This window comes from Bombus vosnesenskii, unplaced genomic scaffold, assembly GCF_011952255.1.
Source record: "Bombus vosnesenskii isolate JDL3184/JDL3185 unplaced genomic scaffold, Bvos_JDL3184-5_v1.1 scf7180000013605, whole genome shotgun sequence".
Taxonomy (NCBI): domain Eukaryota; kingdom Metazoa; phylum Arthropoda; class Insecta; order Hymenoptera; family Apidae; genus Bombus; species Bombus vosnesenskii.
This window is the reverse complement of record NW_022883144.1, coordinates 307266-325650: the sequence shown is the minus strand read 5'-3', so window position 1 is coordinate 325650 and position 18385 is coordinate 307266. Positions and strand designations below refer to the sequence as shown.

Below are 18385 nucleotides of genomic sequence, written 5' to 3'. Positions count from 1 at the left end.
TTCATCACATTACTACACTATTGCTATGAGTGCAAAACTGTATCCCTTTAAATTATTAACTCATAACAGTAGTTCTTCTAAAAACGATTAATTTTCATTCAACTATGAGTCGAACATGTCTCGATACAGTTTAGTTTTTATAACTATATAAGTTTATAGTCGATTCTATCCCGTTGCGCATCTGATATCCGACTACTAGAACTAGATTAAATTATGATAACTATGAACGCAATATTCGTCGATTTATCGTACAACCTATTACGAAATGCTGCCAATTGCAATCGACTTGCAACATGTAAAAGCAGGGGAACCAGGGGTAGGTACGCGTTGAGTCAATCTGATATGACGCAATTTCTATCACATCTGGCTAAAAGCGGCAATCTTCGCGCTCGTAACACCTACGGCCATTAATAATTCCTACCCGGTTCCTTTACCACGTGGGTTTTCTCTGTACAACTGCAAACGACCATTTCTAGAGGCACGTTAAGATCGCGGCTTCTGTGTGCGTAATGCAGTGGATGCGTCTTGGTCGTTGGTTGTCCGACTCTTGACTCGATTTCGCGACCGCAACTCGAGAGATATATCTCTCCCGATTTCCTTCCCTCTCGTTCCTTCCCTCGTCTCTTTTCGTTTCTTTTTGTTACTCATCCATTCCTCCGTCTCGCTTACCTACGGCTATACCGGCTCGTTCCCTCTTTCTTCTCGTCCCTCTCACCCCTTCCGTGGTTGTGCTGATTCTCCCTTCTCCTCCCACCCCGCCAATGGGACAGGGAGATAGCAGACCCCGTCGAGGAGACAACATAAAGATTTAAGACTCCAAGATGCGCCAATAAACATGCTGCGGCCGTGCAGTCAGCCTGCGCTTCTCTACTGCGTTCGCTTCTGTTCCGTTTCATTCGGTTCCGCTCTGCTCCGTTCCGTTCCGTTCTGTTCTGTTCTGTTCTGCTCTGTTCTGCTCTGTTCTGTTCTGTTCTGCTCTGTTCTGTTGTGTTCTGTTTCACAGCCAGCATACGGGCAACGCGCATGTGCTGATGTGTGTATATATATGTGTGTGTACGTGTACATACGAGCACCGCTTCGTCCACCGTACACACGAGGATGCAGGTTGCCTCTCGTATGCACGTGGTGCCACTGCGCGGCTGCGTAACGTGCTTTCGAAAAGTGTCTCGATGCGTATGCAGATACGCGGCTTAGCATGAATAGTATCTAGATCCAGCCGTGGATAACCCGCAACGATACCAGCAGATCCGAGCGCTGAAGCTGGATTTCTACTAGAAATCGCCAACACCGGAAGAGCCGTTTCTTTTTTCTGTTACATAGAACCGGTAGAAAATATTTACCTACGCAAGATTCATACATAATTATCATTTTATCTTTCTTTTCTTTTTTAACTCAAACTAATCTGTACGAGTATACATTAGCAAAGTATGCGCGGGGCCACTATTCACCGGCATGCAACTCCTCTTGCTCCGGACACTCTTTCATTTACCGCCCTAATACATTCATTAACGTTACGAAGATCGTTAAATGGATCTGCCGTCCCGTTCCTCCCACGACAAAATCACTTGTCCTTTAAAATCCATTCGAAACATCGTCCAAGTGATCTACGACTTCTACTCGAACGCGTCGCTGTCGCGGAGGAAGAGGCCTTCCGGATAACGAGACAGAAGTACACCTGCCGCGTTCGTAGAGGAGGCAGGACACAGGCTGAAAAGTTTTCAATGCGAGGACGGTCGTACACCGCAAAAGTAGTAGATCGGGACGTTGGTCGTTGAAGCGGCAAGAGGGAGTCAACGGTGGAACCGTTGCTACTGCTCCAGCTCCTACTTTTGCCTGTCCTCTCGCTCTCCTCCGGCCCGGCTTATTTATTCCTCTCTCTGTCACTGCCTCCCTTTCTTCTGCGACTTCTTCTTTATTTCTGTCCTTTTGCCCGTTTTCTGCTTCCGCAAACGACAGCCGCTTATTTATACCCCGTCTTTGCATCGCGCGGGAGCGAGCGAGGGCGCTTTTGCGTTTACTCGCTACTGCCGTTCTCTCTGCCGCTTCTGTGTTCCTCCGCCAGTACACTTTGATTCTTTACCCTTTCGCTCTCGCTCCCTTTGTCGTTCGATACTCCTTCTCTTTCGCGTCCTCCCTCTCTCTGTCTCTACCTCAAACCGTGGCCGACCCGTGTGCTAGCGAAAACATCAACGGCCAGGCACTTTGCTCACGAACACCGTGAGATGCGCTCGATGCGAGAGGCAATTCCGCGACTGCATCACCTGTCAACGCGGCATCGCGTTCCAACAGGTCTATATTACATGCAGCATGTGGCTAGTGGCTACTCTCGGTAATCGCTGCTGAGCCCGCCACCACCGGCTAATTCGTCCAACGAGAAATTTATGACGGCTACCGTTTTTTTTTCGATACGGACGCGTTGCTTAGGAAATAAGAGGCAGCGATGCTCGTTGCCTAATGTCTTTAATCTAATTCCTTCAAATGAGTATTCTGGTTATTTATGACAGCCAACGAGGTTTTGATAGTTTTATCAGAGATCTTCTCAATATTCAATATATATCATTCTTTTTTTTAATATGATTAATGGTTGTCAATAGAAAAGAAAGAACGAACGAATGGTCAAAGTCGTATACGTGCTAATTAAATTATTCTGACGCAAATAGTTAGAAGTTAATCTTTTCAACGTGATTTATTACCTACAGTTACTCGGATATGATTTGACTGATTTAAAGTAAAATGAAAAGTTAGCAACACCGCGTGAGAAAGACACAACAAGTTGTAGAAATGCAAACTAACTCTGTTCCCTGGTAAAGTTCGAGAATTTGCATCATCTCTGATGAGATTCTTTATCAGAAAGCCGGATTTCGCTGAAACCAGTGGTGGCTTACGCAAATTGCATAATTATGCAACGATGAAATGTTGCGTTGGCTCTAGCGCGATCTTTTGATGCGCTGATTCCCTAGATCGTGAAATATGACGCAATTGAGTGGATTTGACGTGTTTCCACTCGAGAAGAAAAAAGAACAGTATCTCGACAGGTTCAGAAATTGGGAATTCCAGGAGAAAAATTTAAGAAAGATTATGAATTGAGGACTGATAACGTCCGTAGCTGATAAGGGAAGCTTAATTTTTAATTCATCGGCAAGAGGACTAAGTAAATATTTCTATATTTAACTCGCAACAAATGGACGTGCTGCTGATATAGTCAATGTGTCGGCAAAATGGAACGCCAATCTCTCCTAGATGCTCTATATCTTTCGAATCAATTTCGATAAGCGCGTATCGATGACGCAAGGGATCTTTTACGCGAGAAAAAAGAACGAGTCGTTAGGTCCGATCACGAAATAGCCGAGCGATTGGAGGCGCGGTACGAACTATGGTTCGTGCTCGCCCCTGCTAAAGCTCCGAAGACCCGAACAAATAAATGCTGAAAAGAGGAACAAAACCGACATTATGTGGCATTAACATACAAAGTATGTCAGACCCGCGGTCCGCAGGCATAACATAGTATCGCGGCGTTCGCATACCCCGCCCGCTTTGCAGTGACCAGCAAGACGGGAAAGCATTGGAAAGAGACCAATCCCGAAAGCGATGTTTATAAAAGAGAGAAGAATAAAGGAACGAAAGAGAAGGGTGAGAGGGAAAAAAGAGAAAGAGAGAGAGACGCAGCGAGTGTCGAATGTGCTCGAGTAGAGGCGATAGATCGTGTGCAGAATAGAGAGGGCAGAATGATGAACGCAGAAAGGTGTGCGTGCTGTGGAAAAGGAGCGCAAGGAGGAGGACGAAGGAGACAAGGGTAAAGAAGGAAAGGAGAGCGAGAGAAAGAACTGAAGGAGAGGAGAGAAACGTTTACGCTATCCGCAGTCCTCCGAAGTCCAGACCCATCCCGTCTCATCCCATCGTTTCGTTGTCCCCGTGTGTGCCACGCGGTGCGGCTTAACGCAAAAGGACCCACAGAGCGGGAGCAGAGTAACAGAACGCGCAGGAAAGGGAAAGATCCGAAGGCAGCAGCAAGCCGGTGGCAAAACGAAAAATCGGCCCGCATATATCGAGCTGGCCTGCGACGACGACGACGACCGCGGTGGCGGCGGCTACGACGACGAAGTTGGGACACACACATAAAACCAAAGATTCCTTGTGTCCCCGCTGCCTAGTGGACTTCTGATCGGCTACCGCTAGCGATGGTTGCGAACTTGGTTAAATACAAGAGAGAGCCTCTTTCAAATAAACAACTACATACACGATTCTACATTCTTATATATATATATATATGTATATATCTTATTTTCATTGATTTTATTTGTTATACTTTCTCTTTTTAATTAATATCGAAAATTAAGTTATTGAAAACATAGATAGATCATATAATTTTATAAAATATATTTAACAAATATATAATTTAAGAATTTGGTTGTATAAGATACATGTAATTAGAAAAATATTGAAATTTTTATTTTGATTTTCGAAAATGACCGAATTTTGAATTTTATATAATTTGAAAATTAGCAGTTTCAAATGCATCACAAGCGAAGTAAGTCCTAAAATTGCTAACAATCAATATTAATGATTAATAAATGAAGTATTTTTGGGAAGCAATTTTTTCATTCTTTATAGCTTTTGAAGCAACTTTTTATAGCAATCGAACAAAAATTTTAATAAAATAAAATTTTAATTACGTTTGACTTCAATTTAATGCGATACATTGTAGCTTTCATTTCGATAACTACGGACATTAACTATACATTTGTATCTCTATTTAAGGAATGTCTCTTTCCAATTTCAAATGTTGCGCATGCCCAACGCTATTCACCGCCTTTACGCAGCTTTTGCAGTTTTGTGTTTACTTTTGTGCTCAGAAGCTACTAACGGAAATTTATACTTGTGTCTAAGATTCCATATATTCCAATATATTTACACATGTAATATTCTATGGTATGGGGCTCCCAAGAAAATTACTAATTAAAAATTCGAGAAAATGAGTCAAATCGAAGAGTAATGTAAAACACATTGTTCTAATTATGCTAACTAAATGTTTATTTTCATAAATATACATAGAAAATCCAATGATTGAAAAAATGCATTAACCTCCTAAAGTTTACAAATGAATCAACAATATCAATTAACAATTTTATTAATTACTGTAAACAAAACAATACTTTTTTAGGAACAACTAAGCATAAATGATTTATATGCGTATTATAATGTAAAAGTTAACACAATATCATTGAAATATAAGCACTATTATAATTTGAATTACAGACATTTTTTTGATATAGACAAAAATATAACATTATTTCGTTTTTTTGTTAACATATATTAGGTAACCTTTTGAAGATAAAATACCACGACATTTTAGATGAATTTGGTATCTTGTAACCCAATATGAACTTGTATTAGCGTTGAATATTCTATTTAGATCTTCTTGAGGTAGAATTTCTGTAAGTAAAAAAGCTTAATATTGGATGACATGTTATTTACTTTATTATTATTGCTGTATCGAAATGCACTTACGGCCAGGATCATTATGCGTTAATAATTGCACGTCATTTTCTTTAGTGAATGTCTGCAAAGCTGGTGGTACAACACAACATGTAGCTAAACTAATTTGTACAATATTTGGCTTTATCTGTTCAAATAAAGGTAATATAGAATAGACACAACACTATAGAAGTAAACATTAAAAAAAAATATAAACAATGATAATTTTACATTTGCCCATTGAAATAGATCAATAAACATATTTGTGTTGAGATCACTTAAACCAACACTTGACAATTTGCCAATTTTCACATACTCTTCCACTCCAGCCCATAGGTGTTTCAATGATTCTAATAATTCTTCTGGACTTTCCTTGCTTGAATAAGCAATTACTAAAGATTCAATTGCATTTATATGTAGAAAGCTACAAACTGAAAAGAAATGATATGCAACAGAACATTATTTAAAATACAATCTGGAAATAAGAAATTATAGCTCATACCTTGATCTACTGCCTCTTTCAGTAGGCTTACATCAGGTGATGAAATAAATACCTTCACAGTTATCTTAACATCTTCTCTATTGATATCTTGCAAAGCATTATCTTCTACACCTTGAATCTGAAAATAAGTAACTTTTCATTATAACGATACATTCTCCAAAAACATTAAACAACAAATAAGAAGTGATCATACAATTATTGGGTTTTCGCCAGTGCCTTCATTGTCTCGAAGTATAATTTTTAGTGTTTCAATTAACTGAAAAACAAAAAGATACCTATAATCTATCATAAATATAATATTTTACTTAGCTTTAATAGAGACATAACCTCGAGAATTATGATCCTGATTATGATATATGGAAGACTTAGTTCATAAATTTTATCATTGAAAATTCAAAAACTGACCTCATCTGTAGGATTTTGACTTGCTTTTGCTTTTGCTTCATTTAAGGAAAGTATATTTCCAGTTCGAACTAGTATATTTTGAGATAACATAGTATGGTACAAAATTGTAAAGAATGTTAGCAAGCTCGTTGTAGATGACTGACTAGAAGTATTACGAAAACTAATGACATAGATCGTAATCAACGATCACTTGCTTACGATGACTTTGATCGTAGATGACGTGGCTGACTAGGCAATTTTAAATCTAGAGATAATATCAATAAAATTCCAGCATGAAAGAATTTATATACACACATGCATGTGGCTTTCTGAATTTGTACTACAAACATCATATTATTCGAACCATTCTTAAAGTTTGTTAAGCACGAGTTGCTTTCAGGCTATCTGCGCAAAAATGCACTTGTTAGACATAATTACGTAATTAGCATTCTAGAATTACAGATTATGTAATTGTAAACAGTTGCCTGGAACATATTTCTTTGTATAATTATATATACATCATATATGTATATATAATTGTACGTATATTTATATGATGTGTGATGTGGAATTTGAGTTTTATAAATTACAATCATTACAATTATTACAATTATTTATGATTAAATTTTTGTATAATAAAAGTGATATAATTTTTTTAACAGCAAGAAGCTATCAATTTTATAATTTTTTGGAAATTTATAATTTTATTTACGCCCATTACAAATTCTAATGTACACACATCGAACTTACATTTTCAATATGTGTAGTTCAACAAACATAAAATGCAATGTTACATTGATAGAATTTAGTTATCGAAGTAAATTAAATAACACATTAAATTTTAATTACGATATTCTTATTGCAGGCATAATGTATAGTTGGTTTTGGTTGGTAAAATACAATTGGTGGTACTCAAAAATAGACTTAAATCAAGCAATAAGATTAATAACATAGATACGGTATTTCATTGGTACCTACAGTATCTACGTATATCCATTTAATGTATTAATAAAAATTTTAAGTATAACAGATAGCGCAACAGTCGTTGTAATAGAAAAATTAAAAAACCACTCTATAAAATGGATGCATCACGGCTATCGGTGATGTGCAAAAAATAAATACATTCTGCTTAGCATTTATAATTTATTGAAGTCTATGCAGTAACAGAATAGATTGTAAAAAGAAAACTTATTAATAATAAAATTATAATTGTGCAATAAAAAATGCCTGCTGACATACTTGGATATATATATGCCGCTACAGTAGCGGCTGGTGGTGTACTTGGTTATGTAAAAGCCCGTAAGTTTATATACTATTAAACATTATTATTATTATTATTCTAATAAACGTTAAATACAATTTATTTATAAAATTATTTGTATTATCTTTGATTAATTACTTTTCATATTTGATTCTTTATCATATAATTTTTATTTATTAAAAAGCAATTAATAGAAAATACTTTCTTAAAAAATAAAAATTATGTAATTTTTTAAAGAATCAATTCCTTCTCTGGGAGCTGGACTTATCTTTGGATCTGTTTTGGGCTATGGAGCTTATCAAACTTCTCAAGATCCCACAAATATTAGAGTTTCTATAGCAGCAACTTCACTCCTTGGTGGAATTATGGGTTATCGTTATTATAATACTGGTAAAATAATGCCAGCCGGGATAATTGCTCTACTAAGGTACTATTTTATATAATTATGTTGTATATTTGTATTCTATATAATAATTATGATAAAATTAAATTCTTTTTTAGCTGTGTAGTATTTGTGAAAACTATTGTAAGATCTTTTACTGGTACAGCCCTTGTTAATGAAACATTAAGTAAAGAGAGTAAGACAACATAAATATAAATTTTTCTGATAATTCCACAATTTTTATTTTATTGTCTAAAATATACTAAATATGCATGTATAGAATATACATAACATAGGTAATTTAAGGTAAGGAACAATTAAATCTATAAAAAGGGAGAAGAAAGTAACTAAAGTAGACTGTACTGTGTGTATTGGGTGTATTGTGCTGGATGTATTATCTGTGGTACTTAAAATGGTTGACCTGATGAATATTAGGAATTTAAATATTGTGAGTCTGAATTCCAATGCTTGAAACCTTTTTTGTTGGAATAAAACACTTTCCTTCAGGAATAAAATTTATGTTTGTTATAGTACACTATTTGTTATAGTATGTATGACTTGAATATATCTATTTCAACGAAGTTCTCTTAAATGTTATCTAATGTTGAATTATTATAAATATGTTGTTAAATAAAGAATTAAGATAATTATTGGAATTTATACTTTATTTCTATTTTAATTTCGTATCTTGTTATACAAAATGAACGTTTTTAAGCCATTGATATCTGCTGATATTATTTTGGTAGCATTGAGCATTGACGTCACTTAAACTTATTCTCTTAAATTGTGTTATTTTTATACACGTGTGTGCCTGTGTTATTTAAGCAGTTAATTAAACTCTAAATCCATCTGTATCAACATAGTGTTGGTAACGGTGGAGATGTACTGCATATTATGAAACAAGTATTGCATACAATGGAACAGGTATTCCATATCATTTCTCACTTTATCATAGAAAGATCATAGAAAAATTCGAATGTATCGTAACATAGATTGTGAACTTAACATTTACTGCTCATTGAGCAATATTACGTTATAAAGTAAAAATAATATACACAGAAGGGTTACATACAAAGGGTTTATCACAGAAAAAGAAATATTTCGTAAAAATTGAAAACGAATATAAAAAGTGACGTCGACATTTCAAAGGACTTTAATTTATCCCATCAATTAAAATCACAAAATATATTTAATATATTTGATATTGATGTTTTGCATACGACAATATTTACTTACAATATTTCTAAAGATGTTATTTTATTAATTGCCATTAACTCATAGTAAGTACAATTTTTTTTTAAGTTTTGTTCGTAATTTATTTAAAACTACATAATCGATTGTATACGATAATCGAAGCATGTGAACTCGGAGTTCGAGTTATAAAATCGACTACGCTCTGGATTGGATGCATTTACGAACCTTTCCGGGAGCTCTTGCTCGGTGTGGTGTTTCCGTGGGAGGAAGTTCTGCGGTTTCACTAGGTTCTGTGAGTTCTTAACGAAATTAAATACGATTCACGAGTTACTACGACTGGCGCGTTGATGTTCTTTCGTAACTCGTAAGTTACGATTGAACAAACGAATGTTCTTTCTCGATTCTTTTAACGGGGACTTGGTCGCGAGAAAATTCGACAGGCACTGGTCGCAACACGAACGAAGCTTCAACCTTCATCGATCGATTTGACTGATTTTTGAGATCCAGTCACCGAAAACTTCCATCATTCCGTCAAAAACCGAGTGCCGACCCGCAGGGTGGCGATCATTTGATAAGGTACGTGTAAATTCATATTCGACATAATCTTCACGAATGCATGCATGCATCTTACAGGTCTGTCACGTGAAAATTTTAGTTATCGATGAGTCACTGTATGGTCCTTGTTGAATTTGTGCAAACTTCCCGACATATTATATCTTTAACAATAGATTAAATATTTTTCCAACAATGAATCACGTGCTCTTTCATTTTCCTTATACGACGTTTCCTTATTGTGCAAAATGTAAGATTTTCCTTTGTAATTTATGTACATTATTATCTACTAGACTATATAGTAATTTCGTTAATTATTCTTATCTGTCTTGTAAATGACGTTAATTGATTCGAATCCAAATTATTCATTCAGTACAATAGGCATTAGCACAATAGCAGAACTTATTTTGCAAACATTATACCATCTTGCTATTTGGTAGCATCATGTTTGTAGAGCAGTTTGTATTTCGATGCTATGTTATCTTCAAGCTAATACTACTTAACTCCGTCTGATATTTCCTGTACAAACCAGTAAAGTTATAACGAAATGTATGAATTTTATTCGAAATTTTGATGTGTCAGTTGAAGAGCTTTTCATTTGAGAGTGATAATGGAAATGTCAATATGTTAACATTTTTCTTTAAACTGATTTTTTCGTTCTTAACAATAATAATGACGTAATTTTGAAGTGATGCATTCTCATTCTGATTTATTTAAACAATATGTTACGTTTGTTAATGCATATTTTTTAATTAAAATGTATTACATTGTTTTGATTTTATTTTTTATAATTCATTAATTTAACGTCAAGGTGTATATTATCTAAATATCTTATTTGGTTATTTAATCATTTTTTGCATAAATTTCCTTTAGGTTCTCTAGAAATTAAATATGTAGAATATTATAAATTTATGCATACTGTGTATCTATAATAAAATATATTTATAATTTTTATATAAATAATTATTCCATTTTCAAACAATTGTGTTTTTATGCTGATTAAGTAAATATATCTAAAATTGTTAACAAATTTCGTGATATTACATAAGTTGTCTAATGCTTTGTATTTTTTTTTTTTTTTCATGAGGAAGTTTCTTATTTAGAAATAAGTAGTACAGACAGGAAAGTAGCATACATAATGTACCAAACACCTGTATTTTATCTATGAATATTTCACTGAGATGTTATCAATAGATGCCAAGTGATTTTGACAAATGATAGTTATCTATAATTTCAACAGCATAGCATAGATTAAGTACGGTATTTCCATGCCCCCAATGAAGACTTGATCTTTGAGTGGCGTGTGCATTACCCCTCCATGTCCAATTGGATCTCTCTGAACCATGTATTTCTTGGCCGTCAGATAAGCTTTGTTCCATGAAGTAGACTTGGTACCACGCAAAGCCTGCCTGATAGTACTTATCTTTCTCGTATAAATAGTGGCCCAAATAGTTACTTCAGGTTCAGTATTATACTGTACTCTTGACTGTCCGTTGCACTTCTCCAATTGAACACATTTTGTGTCATTACACAAAAGAGAAGCATAATAATTTTGCAATTTTCTCTGTTTGTATTAGTGTTTTTTCCAAATTATTATAAAGATAGTTGTTTTTCAAAGTTTTTGATGTGTTCAAAATTTTATGTCAGTGGTTTTTGCTTTAACGTGTTATAAAAGCTACGAGAATTACTTTTAAACGCCAGGTGAGTTACCAAAAATTTTTTTTTATAAATAAAGATAGGTGTGGTAATTATATTTTTTTTACATAATTTGATTGATTAATATTTATTTAATTTAAAAAGATATTAACTTTTATAAAAAGTTTATTCAAGTAAAGTTTCTTTTTAACAAAAATTAATGTAAAATTTATATAAATATCTTGTTTTCATATAAAGTTCAGCCCGAATCTTTCAAGTATCTGGAAAGAAATTCATATAATTATTATTGATAAAATTTGATAAGATAAATTTGGGTCTATAATAAAATGTTTGACATGTGGTACTAAGTGTATTCATCCATACTAAGAGAATTATACATAGTTAATGAATTTTAAAAATAAATAAATTATATATATATATATACTTTTTCTCTGTGTAAATAAATATCACTCAAGAAAATGGCAATGCTTTAGTATGTCCATGAAATATCCTAATATTTATCTTTATATTGTAGTTACAGTACACGTAATATTTGTACTATAGAAAAAACTATGTAAATATTGAATGAAATTACAAAAATATATTTTCTTTTAGTAAGTTACTTGGTATACAATTTATTACATTATCATATATTCCTATTTTAGAGCTTTCTATATTTTTGAATAAATAAACTAATGTTTAATAGAGCAGTTCTTTTGAAGTATGACCTTAATCTACAGATATTGATAAAGATTATACTTGATTATTTAAGAGGTTTTTAACTTGATCTGAAAATATTTTTTGTAACAACTGTTGCAATATTTTTATTTGAATTACCTATTGAGATGCATTTAAAGCATTGTTTGAAAGAAATTTATTAAATTAATGAAAATAATAATGTTTTGTTAATAATAAAATATTTTATAATGTATCGCAATAAGATTCAAATTTCTTTATATATAATTGCCTTATTTTGTTTAATAAATGTTTTAACGCAGAAGTATAAAATACTAATGTTGTAATACTTATGTTTGTTATAGGGTTCTATCTACAATAGGCTGGTAGGCCAGTCTATTGGTGGGTGTGTAGATAACTGCGGCAACTGGAAGTTGGCCCTGAACGCAGAGCCCCCGTGGCTTTGCTAGCACCCCCATAGTGATCTTGTCTTAACCCGCTTCCTCACGACTCACCCAATTCTCATTGACAGCTGCCTCGTATGTATCATTTAATATGTTCTGAATAAATAATCAAATGTATGCGATTTCTATGGTCTAATAATTTTTTAATTTCAGTTTGCTGCCTAGCACCTACAGAGTATTTATAAAAAATTTACAAAATAGTCAATATGAAGGTAACAAATCTGGACGAACGTATTCATGTTTTGGACAGTGCGTCAAATGTTACGACCGTCATCAAAGACATTGCACTGAGTGGAATGCAAGAAGAAGCTTTTTATGTGCTTGACATTGGTGACATTGTACGTAAACATCAGATATGGAAGGAAAAAATGCCACGCGTCAGCCCCTATTACGGTAAAACAATTATTATATATTTTGAATTGTATTCCATTTTGGATGAAAAAGTAACCAATTACATTATAAACTTTCAGCCGTAAAATGTAATGACAACTTAGTTGTGATTGAGGTATTGGCTGCTCTTGGTATTGGTTTTGATTGTGCATCAAAAGTAAATAATCTGATACTTCGCATCTTATATTGTATCTTTGTATTTTAAGTAAATAGTCTAATTAAGATTTTTATCATTTGCTGTTATTTATAGTCGGAGATTAATAAAGTATTAAGTGTTGGAGTAGACTCATCGAGAATTATCTTTGCCAATCCTGCTAAGCCAGCATCTCATATCCGTCATGCTGCTGCTGTTGGAGTTGATGCTATGACAGCAGATAATGAAAGCGAGTTACATAAGATTAAGAAACTTCATCCAAGTGCCAAGGTAATAAAACATATTTCGTTTGTCATTATTTTCTTCTATCTTTAGTTATAATCTTATCTAATCCATTATTCTTCAATCTTAGGTTGTTATTAGAATTCGTTGTGATGCAGAAGTTGCTCAGTGTCAATTAGGCATGAAATTTGGTTGTGATCCCATATATGAAGCACCCAATCTTTTACGTCTTGCGCGTGTTTTGGGACTCAATGTCATCGGTATTAGTTTCCATGTTGGATCTGGTTGTCAGGATCCACCTGTATTTTATCGAGCTATACGCGAATCCAAGATATTGTTTGACTTAGCAACTGATCTTGGTTTCAAGCCATATCTACTAGACATTGGCGGTGGTTATCCTGGAAATAAGGGCACTAGCATTGATAAAATTGCTAATGTCGTTAATGATGCACTCGACGAATTCTTTAATAGTATGTGACATTTATTTGCATTATAATATGTTTTACCCTATTTTTATAACTTAATTATAAAGTTTATTTACTTATAATAATTCTCAGCCGATGCTGTTCATATAATCGCTGAACCTGGTCGTTTTTATGTTGCCTCGGCATTTACTCTTGCAACCAGTATTCATAGTAAGCGTTCAGTGCGTGGCGATGAAAATTCACCAAATACGATTACGCACAATATGTACTACATTAATGATGGTGTCTATGGCTCTTTTAATTGTTTACTCTATGATCATCAACATGTAACTCCAATACCTCTAAAGGTAATTATTTTAAATTATTGCTATGTTTGAAAATAGTTTGTAGAGTACTAAATTATTCAGTAGTTTTAATATTAAATGTCCTAATATTAGCAGAAAATTGTTGATTCGTTCTTAATAGTAAACATTTTGACATTAACAGAAAGGTTGTGGAAAGATGATTCCCTCAAGCATTTGGGGACCAACTTGTGATGGTTTGGATCAAGTCGTAGAAAACGTTATGTTACACGAAATGGAACTCGGTGATTGGATAATTTTTGAAAATATGGGAGCATACACGTTACCAGTTGCTTCTCCATTTAATGGATTTCCTGTGCCTAAAGTTCATATCGTCGCTGATGAAACCATTTGGTAAGTCTTAGATTGTAATTATTTAATGTACTTTTCGATTGCAGTCATATTATTGAAATAATGAACAAAGTTTTTGGTTGTTACATCTTATAGGCATTTGTTAAAAGACGCTTTGCCTTTGACCGAAGAGCATTTTGTTATTGGTAATACTCCAGCTAATTTACGGCTTGGTCTGGATATTGGTGGAACTGATACCAATGCATGGCATAATCCAAACATTGAACTGACATCGACTGAAATGTTAGCTGACGTTACTAATCCACCAGCAGCATACATTTACGATTACCTCGAAGTTGATCTTTAAGTTAGTGCAGGCATACTACGATAACAACAAATATGTTAAAACAGCTACTCGACATTTGTAGCGAGAAACCACACCTTCATTTTGAACGTAGATATTATGGTATAATTCGAAACTAGGTTTTTTGTAAGGTTTGTGATTTTGCATTTCATATTTATCTTGACGAGTTCGTAGACGAAAAATGTAATATTATTTCCGCTTCTATTCCAATGAAAGCTTGGAGCGTTACTAATATTTGGTGCCATCTTTGAAAAGCTGAATTGTTTATACCTCTTGTTTTTGTTAAAAGACTAAAAACGTGCAAATTATTTCAATTAATGCAGAATGATAATATGTGTAATTGCTGCTAAATAATTAAAGAGTAGAATGTATAAATTAAAGTCAAATCTTCAAACTATTATTGAAAATTTTCAGTACTACCGTAGATATTATTCTGCTGTATGACATGTTAAAATATTTTCGTAGGAATATCTATATATGCTTTTAAAAATAGTTTTCCTCATATATTGGCTTCCAAAATATACAAAAAAAATGTTTATTGACCTTTTCCATGGGTATCTACGATTTGCACGTTTAATATAGGGAAAAGTTTCGGGTTATTTTTATATAAATCATAGAAATATGAGTTATTAGAAAATTTAGCTAACAAAAATGGTAATTTTAATTTTCGCAATCATTTTTATGAACGATTGACGTCCATGCTTATGGTAAATAATGTTTTATGTGGTTTTTTGATATTAATCTCAAATATATATAATTTGTATGAGATACATAAAAAAACAAGAGTAGTAGCCTTGTGTAAGGGTTTAAATGTTGAGACATTTATCTATATATATATATATATATCTATATATATATATATATAAATATATATATATCTATATATATATACATATATATATATATATATAAACTATTCAAATAATCATTGTTACTTAACATTTGATTAACAACAAGTGAAGAAAATGTAAAAAAAAGTTACGAGGGAAATGTAATCAGTAGCATTGAAGGTGACGTACGTGTCCAATATATGTATAATGATATAAGCACAAAAAGTTCACTATCTCTCGAATTAATTTTGTTCATTTAAAATATCAAAAAAATATAAACTCTGTAGGATTGTTAGGATCTTTAGGGCACTGAGGCAGCTGTCACAGAAAGAAAAGATAATTAGTTTCTTATTAATTATTACTCTTATTGTATTATATGTCGACTATTATTATTGTTAATTAATTATTATTAACGAATAAATATATGTAATGAAATATAAAAAATCAAATCAATGTGCTTTCAGTTCTTATTTCTTCTTCGTTTCGTAGATTTAGATATCGGTTGATTGATATACACTACGTGTAATTCAAAGATAAATACGGTGTATCTAATCGTGACAACGACTGACATGGAATTATCATAGAATTTATTGAAATTAGAAATCTTGTATACTTTTGAAGTATATTATCGGCCAATGTATTAGCTAGGATTAACTGATTAAGAAGTTTGTCGACCAATAACCTTATGAAACTAAATACGGGAATTTGTATATACTAAATTTATCATCTTGTAACATTGACACGCACGTAGATTATCTCGATTATCGTAAGTAATTTTTATTATTATGTAATGATTAATTTGTACTATGTAATCGCAGCATTTGCATGTGCATTTAATACTTCATTTGCCAATCTCTAATTTATAATGCAATACCATAGACATAATGTGTAACACATAGATCGATGATACAATTTGATTGAGCAAAAATAAGTCTGGATAAGTCTGAAATGTTATTTATCTAAAACTATAATTGATCGCTATGTAAGTATTTGTATCTCATCTCATTTCTATTTTTTATTTAGTTCAAATAAGGAACACATCCTATAATTAAATTTTTTAGTTTTTTGTATAATTATTGTACCGTTGTAAAAACTCCATTATGAGACAGAAACAAAGAATTACGGTGTAACCGCGTTATTTCCCTAATTCAAAAGTCAATGCTGATTGTCACAGATTCATCTCTGATTCAACAGTCGAATGATAAAAAAAATTCCTCTTCTTTTCCTTTTTATCAATCTCGCGCTGGGATTATTTCTCAGAAGAATAACTCATATTTTATTCGTAGTTATAAATAAGAATTGCAAGTGTATATTTTCCTTATTTTTGTAAGTGTCGTGGCGGTTCTGAAGCGAATCTAAAATAAAAGATAACCAATCAAAGAAAGGATATATTCCTTCGAAACGATAATTGATAACTTTGTTGTAATTCTCGTTTGGAAGCCGTGCTATCGAATAGGAGGAGAGTAAATGATTCGATTATCGAGCTATTGATAATCATTGTACTTGTTTAATCAAACATCTCGAAATATTTCAATGTACAATATGTATATACTACACTGGAAGAGTCGAATTGTGATTCGATCTGAGATTTGGACTGGTCAAGGTTTTTGGACAGAGTTCACACGGACAGTTCGAACAGTCACGATCTTCGCTGTGCATTGTGAAAGGCGTACTGTTGTTTTGCTTGCAATGCACTGTCTAACCGGATGGTTGTGCAACAATTGCTAATCTTTTTATGTTTTATATTTATTGTTTCCATATACTAAACGCACGCTTTTTCAATATCGTCATTTCGATCTTTATGGAAACAACTTTCGATGCAATTGAACGATTACCTCATTAGGTGAAAAATGGTTTTATTTTTGGTTAAGTTAAATAGCCAAAAATATTTACATCTTTTGCAATAATTGGAAAATTGTTTCCCTTAAATTTTTCATACATGGAATCTGTCGTTTTGAGTAATACAGGTAGATATCATTTAATGTAAATACATATACATATGTATGTACTTAATTGTAAATATTTTCGTGTAGTAAAGAAAAAAAAGAAATATATATTTTCATATTTACAATTATAAAATAAGGATATGTTTTACAAGAATATTTCAATCTACAAATTTACTACGTCAGTTAATTGGAATTTTAGCAGAAAGACTAATTATCAACGAGTTATAATTTATAATAAACAATCATTCTATCTCATTGAATATATATATACATATGTTTTTATAAATGTTTTTTTTTTTTCACTTTTTAGAGTCAGGTCTTAATTTTCTTTTACAGATTTAGGGATTTTCCTTAAAGATAGGAGTAGACGAAAAAAGATTGATTTATCGATATTTATCGAGAGCATTCCTATACTTTGGCCCTGGTTAATTATAATAAATGATCTTGATATAATTTATCGCGCAGCTTATGAGTTAAATGGAATCGTTAATTGCAGCAATTTCAGTGTGATTTATCGACCATTCTAATTTTTTATCTTCGTTTCTTATTTTAAGGCTTTAGATGCCGCTACCTGCGAGACAAGATCTGTGTGTGTGTGTCAAAGATCGATGACAAGACATCAATTGCCAGACTTTTATAACACTGGAATCGTGGTTACGGATTAGAATCGATTTCTTTGTAATTCGAAGAAAAAGCCGGTGGAGAAGAAAAGTTGATGAATCACTAAAGTGGATACTGGAGGATTACAAGATTTCTGTTTCTCACTGTAACCAGTAGGAAGGTGAAATCCTTTGCGAAATCATTAGTTTTCGATTTTGCGAGATCTCGAGAGACGATTGAGTTGAATGGAGGAGCGTAACGGTACTAACAAAAAACGATTACTTTACATCGATACCTG

General features: G+C 33.0%; 3 protein-coding genes and 1 pseudogene across 6 annotated transcripts; 3 read left to right on the top strand and 1 right to left on the bottom strand.

Moving 5' to 3' along the window:
• The first annotated feature begins 2708 nt into the window (after positions 1–2708).
• On the top strand, positions 2709–4244 carry LOC117238708 (annotated as a pseudogene).
• Positions 4245–5112: 868 nt separating this feature from the next.
• LOC117238706 (glutamate--cysteine ligase regulatory subunit) lies at positions 5113–6847 on the bottom strand. Of its 2 annotated transcripts, none has more exons than XM_033503834.1 (6): positions 6383–6847; positions 6171–6233; positions 5978–6095; positions 5707–5906; positions 5509–5623; positions 5113–5433 (listed from the first exon to the last, which is right to left on the bottom strand). In XM_033503834.1, exons 1-6 carry the CDS (start codon positions 6470–6472, stop codon positions 5288–5290), a joined length of 732 nt encoding a protein of 243 aa, XP_033359725.1. In that variant the 5' UTR covers positions 6473–6847; the 3' UTR covers positions 5113–5287. The 2 variants fall into 2 exon arrangements, with proteins under 2 accessions (XP_033359725.1, XP_033359726.1); XM_033503835.1 differs by having other exon boundaries at positions 6677–6847.
• Positions 6848–7371: 524 nt separating this feature from the next.
• LOC117238707 (transmembrane protein 14C) lies at positions 7372–8537 on the top strand. The gene is made up of 3 exons (XM_033503836.1): positions 7372–7660; positions 7860–8049; positions 8124–8537. Exons 1-3 carry the CDS (start codon positions 7585–7587, stop codon positions 8212–8214), a joined length of 357 nt encoding a protein of 118 aa, XP_033359727.1. The 5' UTR covers positions 7372–7584; the 3' UTR covers positions 8215–8537.
• An 872-nt stretch (positions 8538–9409) lies between these two features.
• Positions 9410–18385, top strand: LOC117238705 (ornithine decarboxylase-like). 3 transcript variants are annotated; one of them, XM_033503833.1, is made up of 9 exons: positions 9410–9774; positions 12426–12599; positions 12678–12917; positions 12995–13071; positions 13165–13338; positions 13421–13760; positions 13848–14062; positions 14202–14410; positions 18042–18385. In XM_033503833.1, exons 3-9 carry the CDS (start codon positions 12731–12733, stop codon positions 18046–18048), a joined length of 1209 nt encoding a protein of 402 aa, XP_033359724.1. In that variant the 5' UTR covers positions 9410–9774; positions 12426–12599; positions 12678–12730; the 3' UTR covers positions 18049–18385. The 3 variants fall into 3 exon arrangements, with proteins under 3 accessions (XP_033359724.1, XP_033359722.1, XP_033359723.1); XM_033503831.1 differs by lacking the exon at positions 18042–18385 and adding an exon at positions 14504–15215; XM_033503832.1 differs by lacking the exons at positions 9410–9774; positions 18042–18385 and adding exons at positions 11303–11451; positions 14504–15215.

Coding starts and splice junctions, on each gene's coding strand:
- LOC117238706 (XM_033503834.1), bottom strand. CDS start 6,472: ATGTTATCTCAAAATATACTAGTTCGAACTGGAAATATACTTTCCTTA. Junction 6,234..6,382: donor GTCAAAATCCTACAGATGAG/GTCAGTTTTTGA, acceptor TTTGTTTTTCAG/TTAATTGAAACACTAAAAAT. Junction 5,434..5,508: donor AACGCATAATGATCCTGGCC/GTAAGTGCATTT, acceptor TTTTACTTACAG/AAATTCTACCTCAAGAAGAT.
- LOC117238705 (XM_033503831.1), top strand. CDS start 12,731: ATGAAGGTAACAAATCTGGACGAACGTATTCATGTTTTGGACAGTGCG. Junction 13,761..13,847: donor ACTCGACGAATTCTTTAATA/GTATGTGACATT, acceptor AATAATTCTCAG/CCGATGCTGTTCATATAATC. Junction 14,063..14,201: donor TAACTCCAATACCTCTAAAG/GTAATTATTTTA, acceptor TGACATTAACAG/AAAGGTTGTGGAAAGATGAT.
- LOC117238707 (XM_033503836.1), top strand. CDS start 7,585: ATGCCTGCTGACATACTTGGATATATATATGCCGCTACAGTAGCGGCT. Junction 7,661..7,859: donor ACTTGGTTATGTAAAAGCCC/GTAAGTTTATAT, acceptor AATTTTTTAAAG/AATCAATTCCTTCTCTGGGA. Junction 8,050..8,123: donor GGGATAATTGCTCTACTAAG/GTACTATTTTAT, acceptor ATTCTTTTTTAG/CTGTGTAGTATTTGTGAAAA.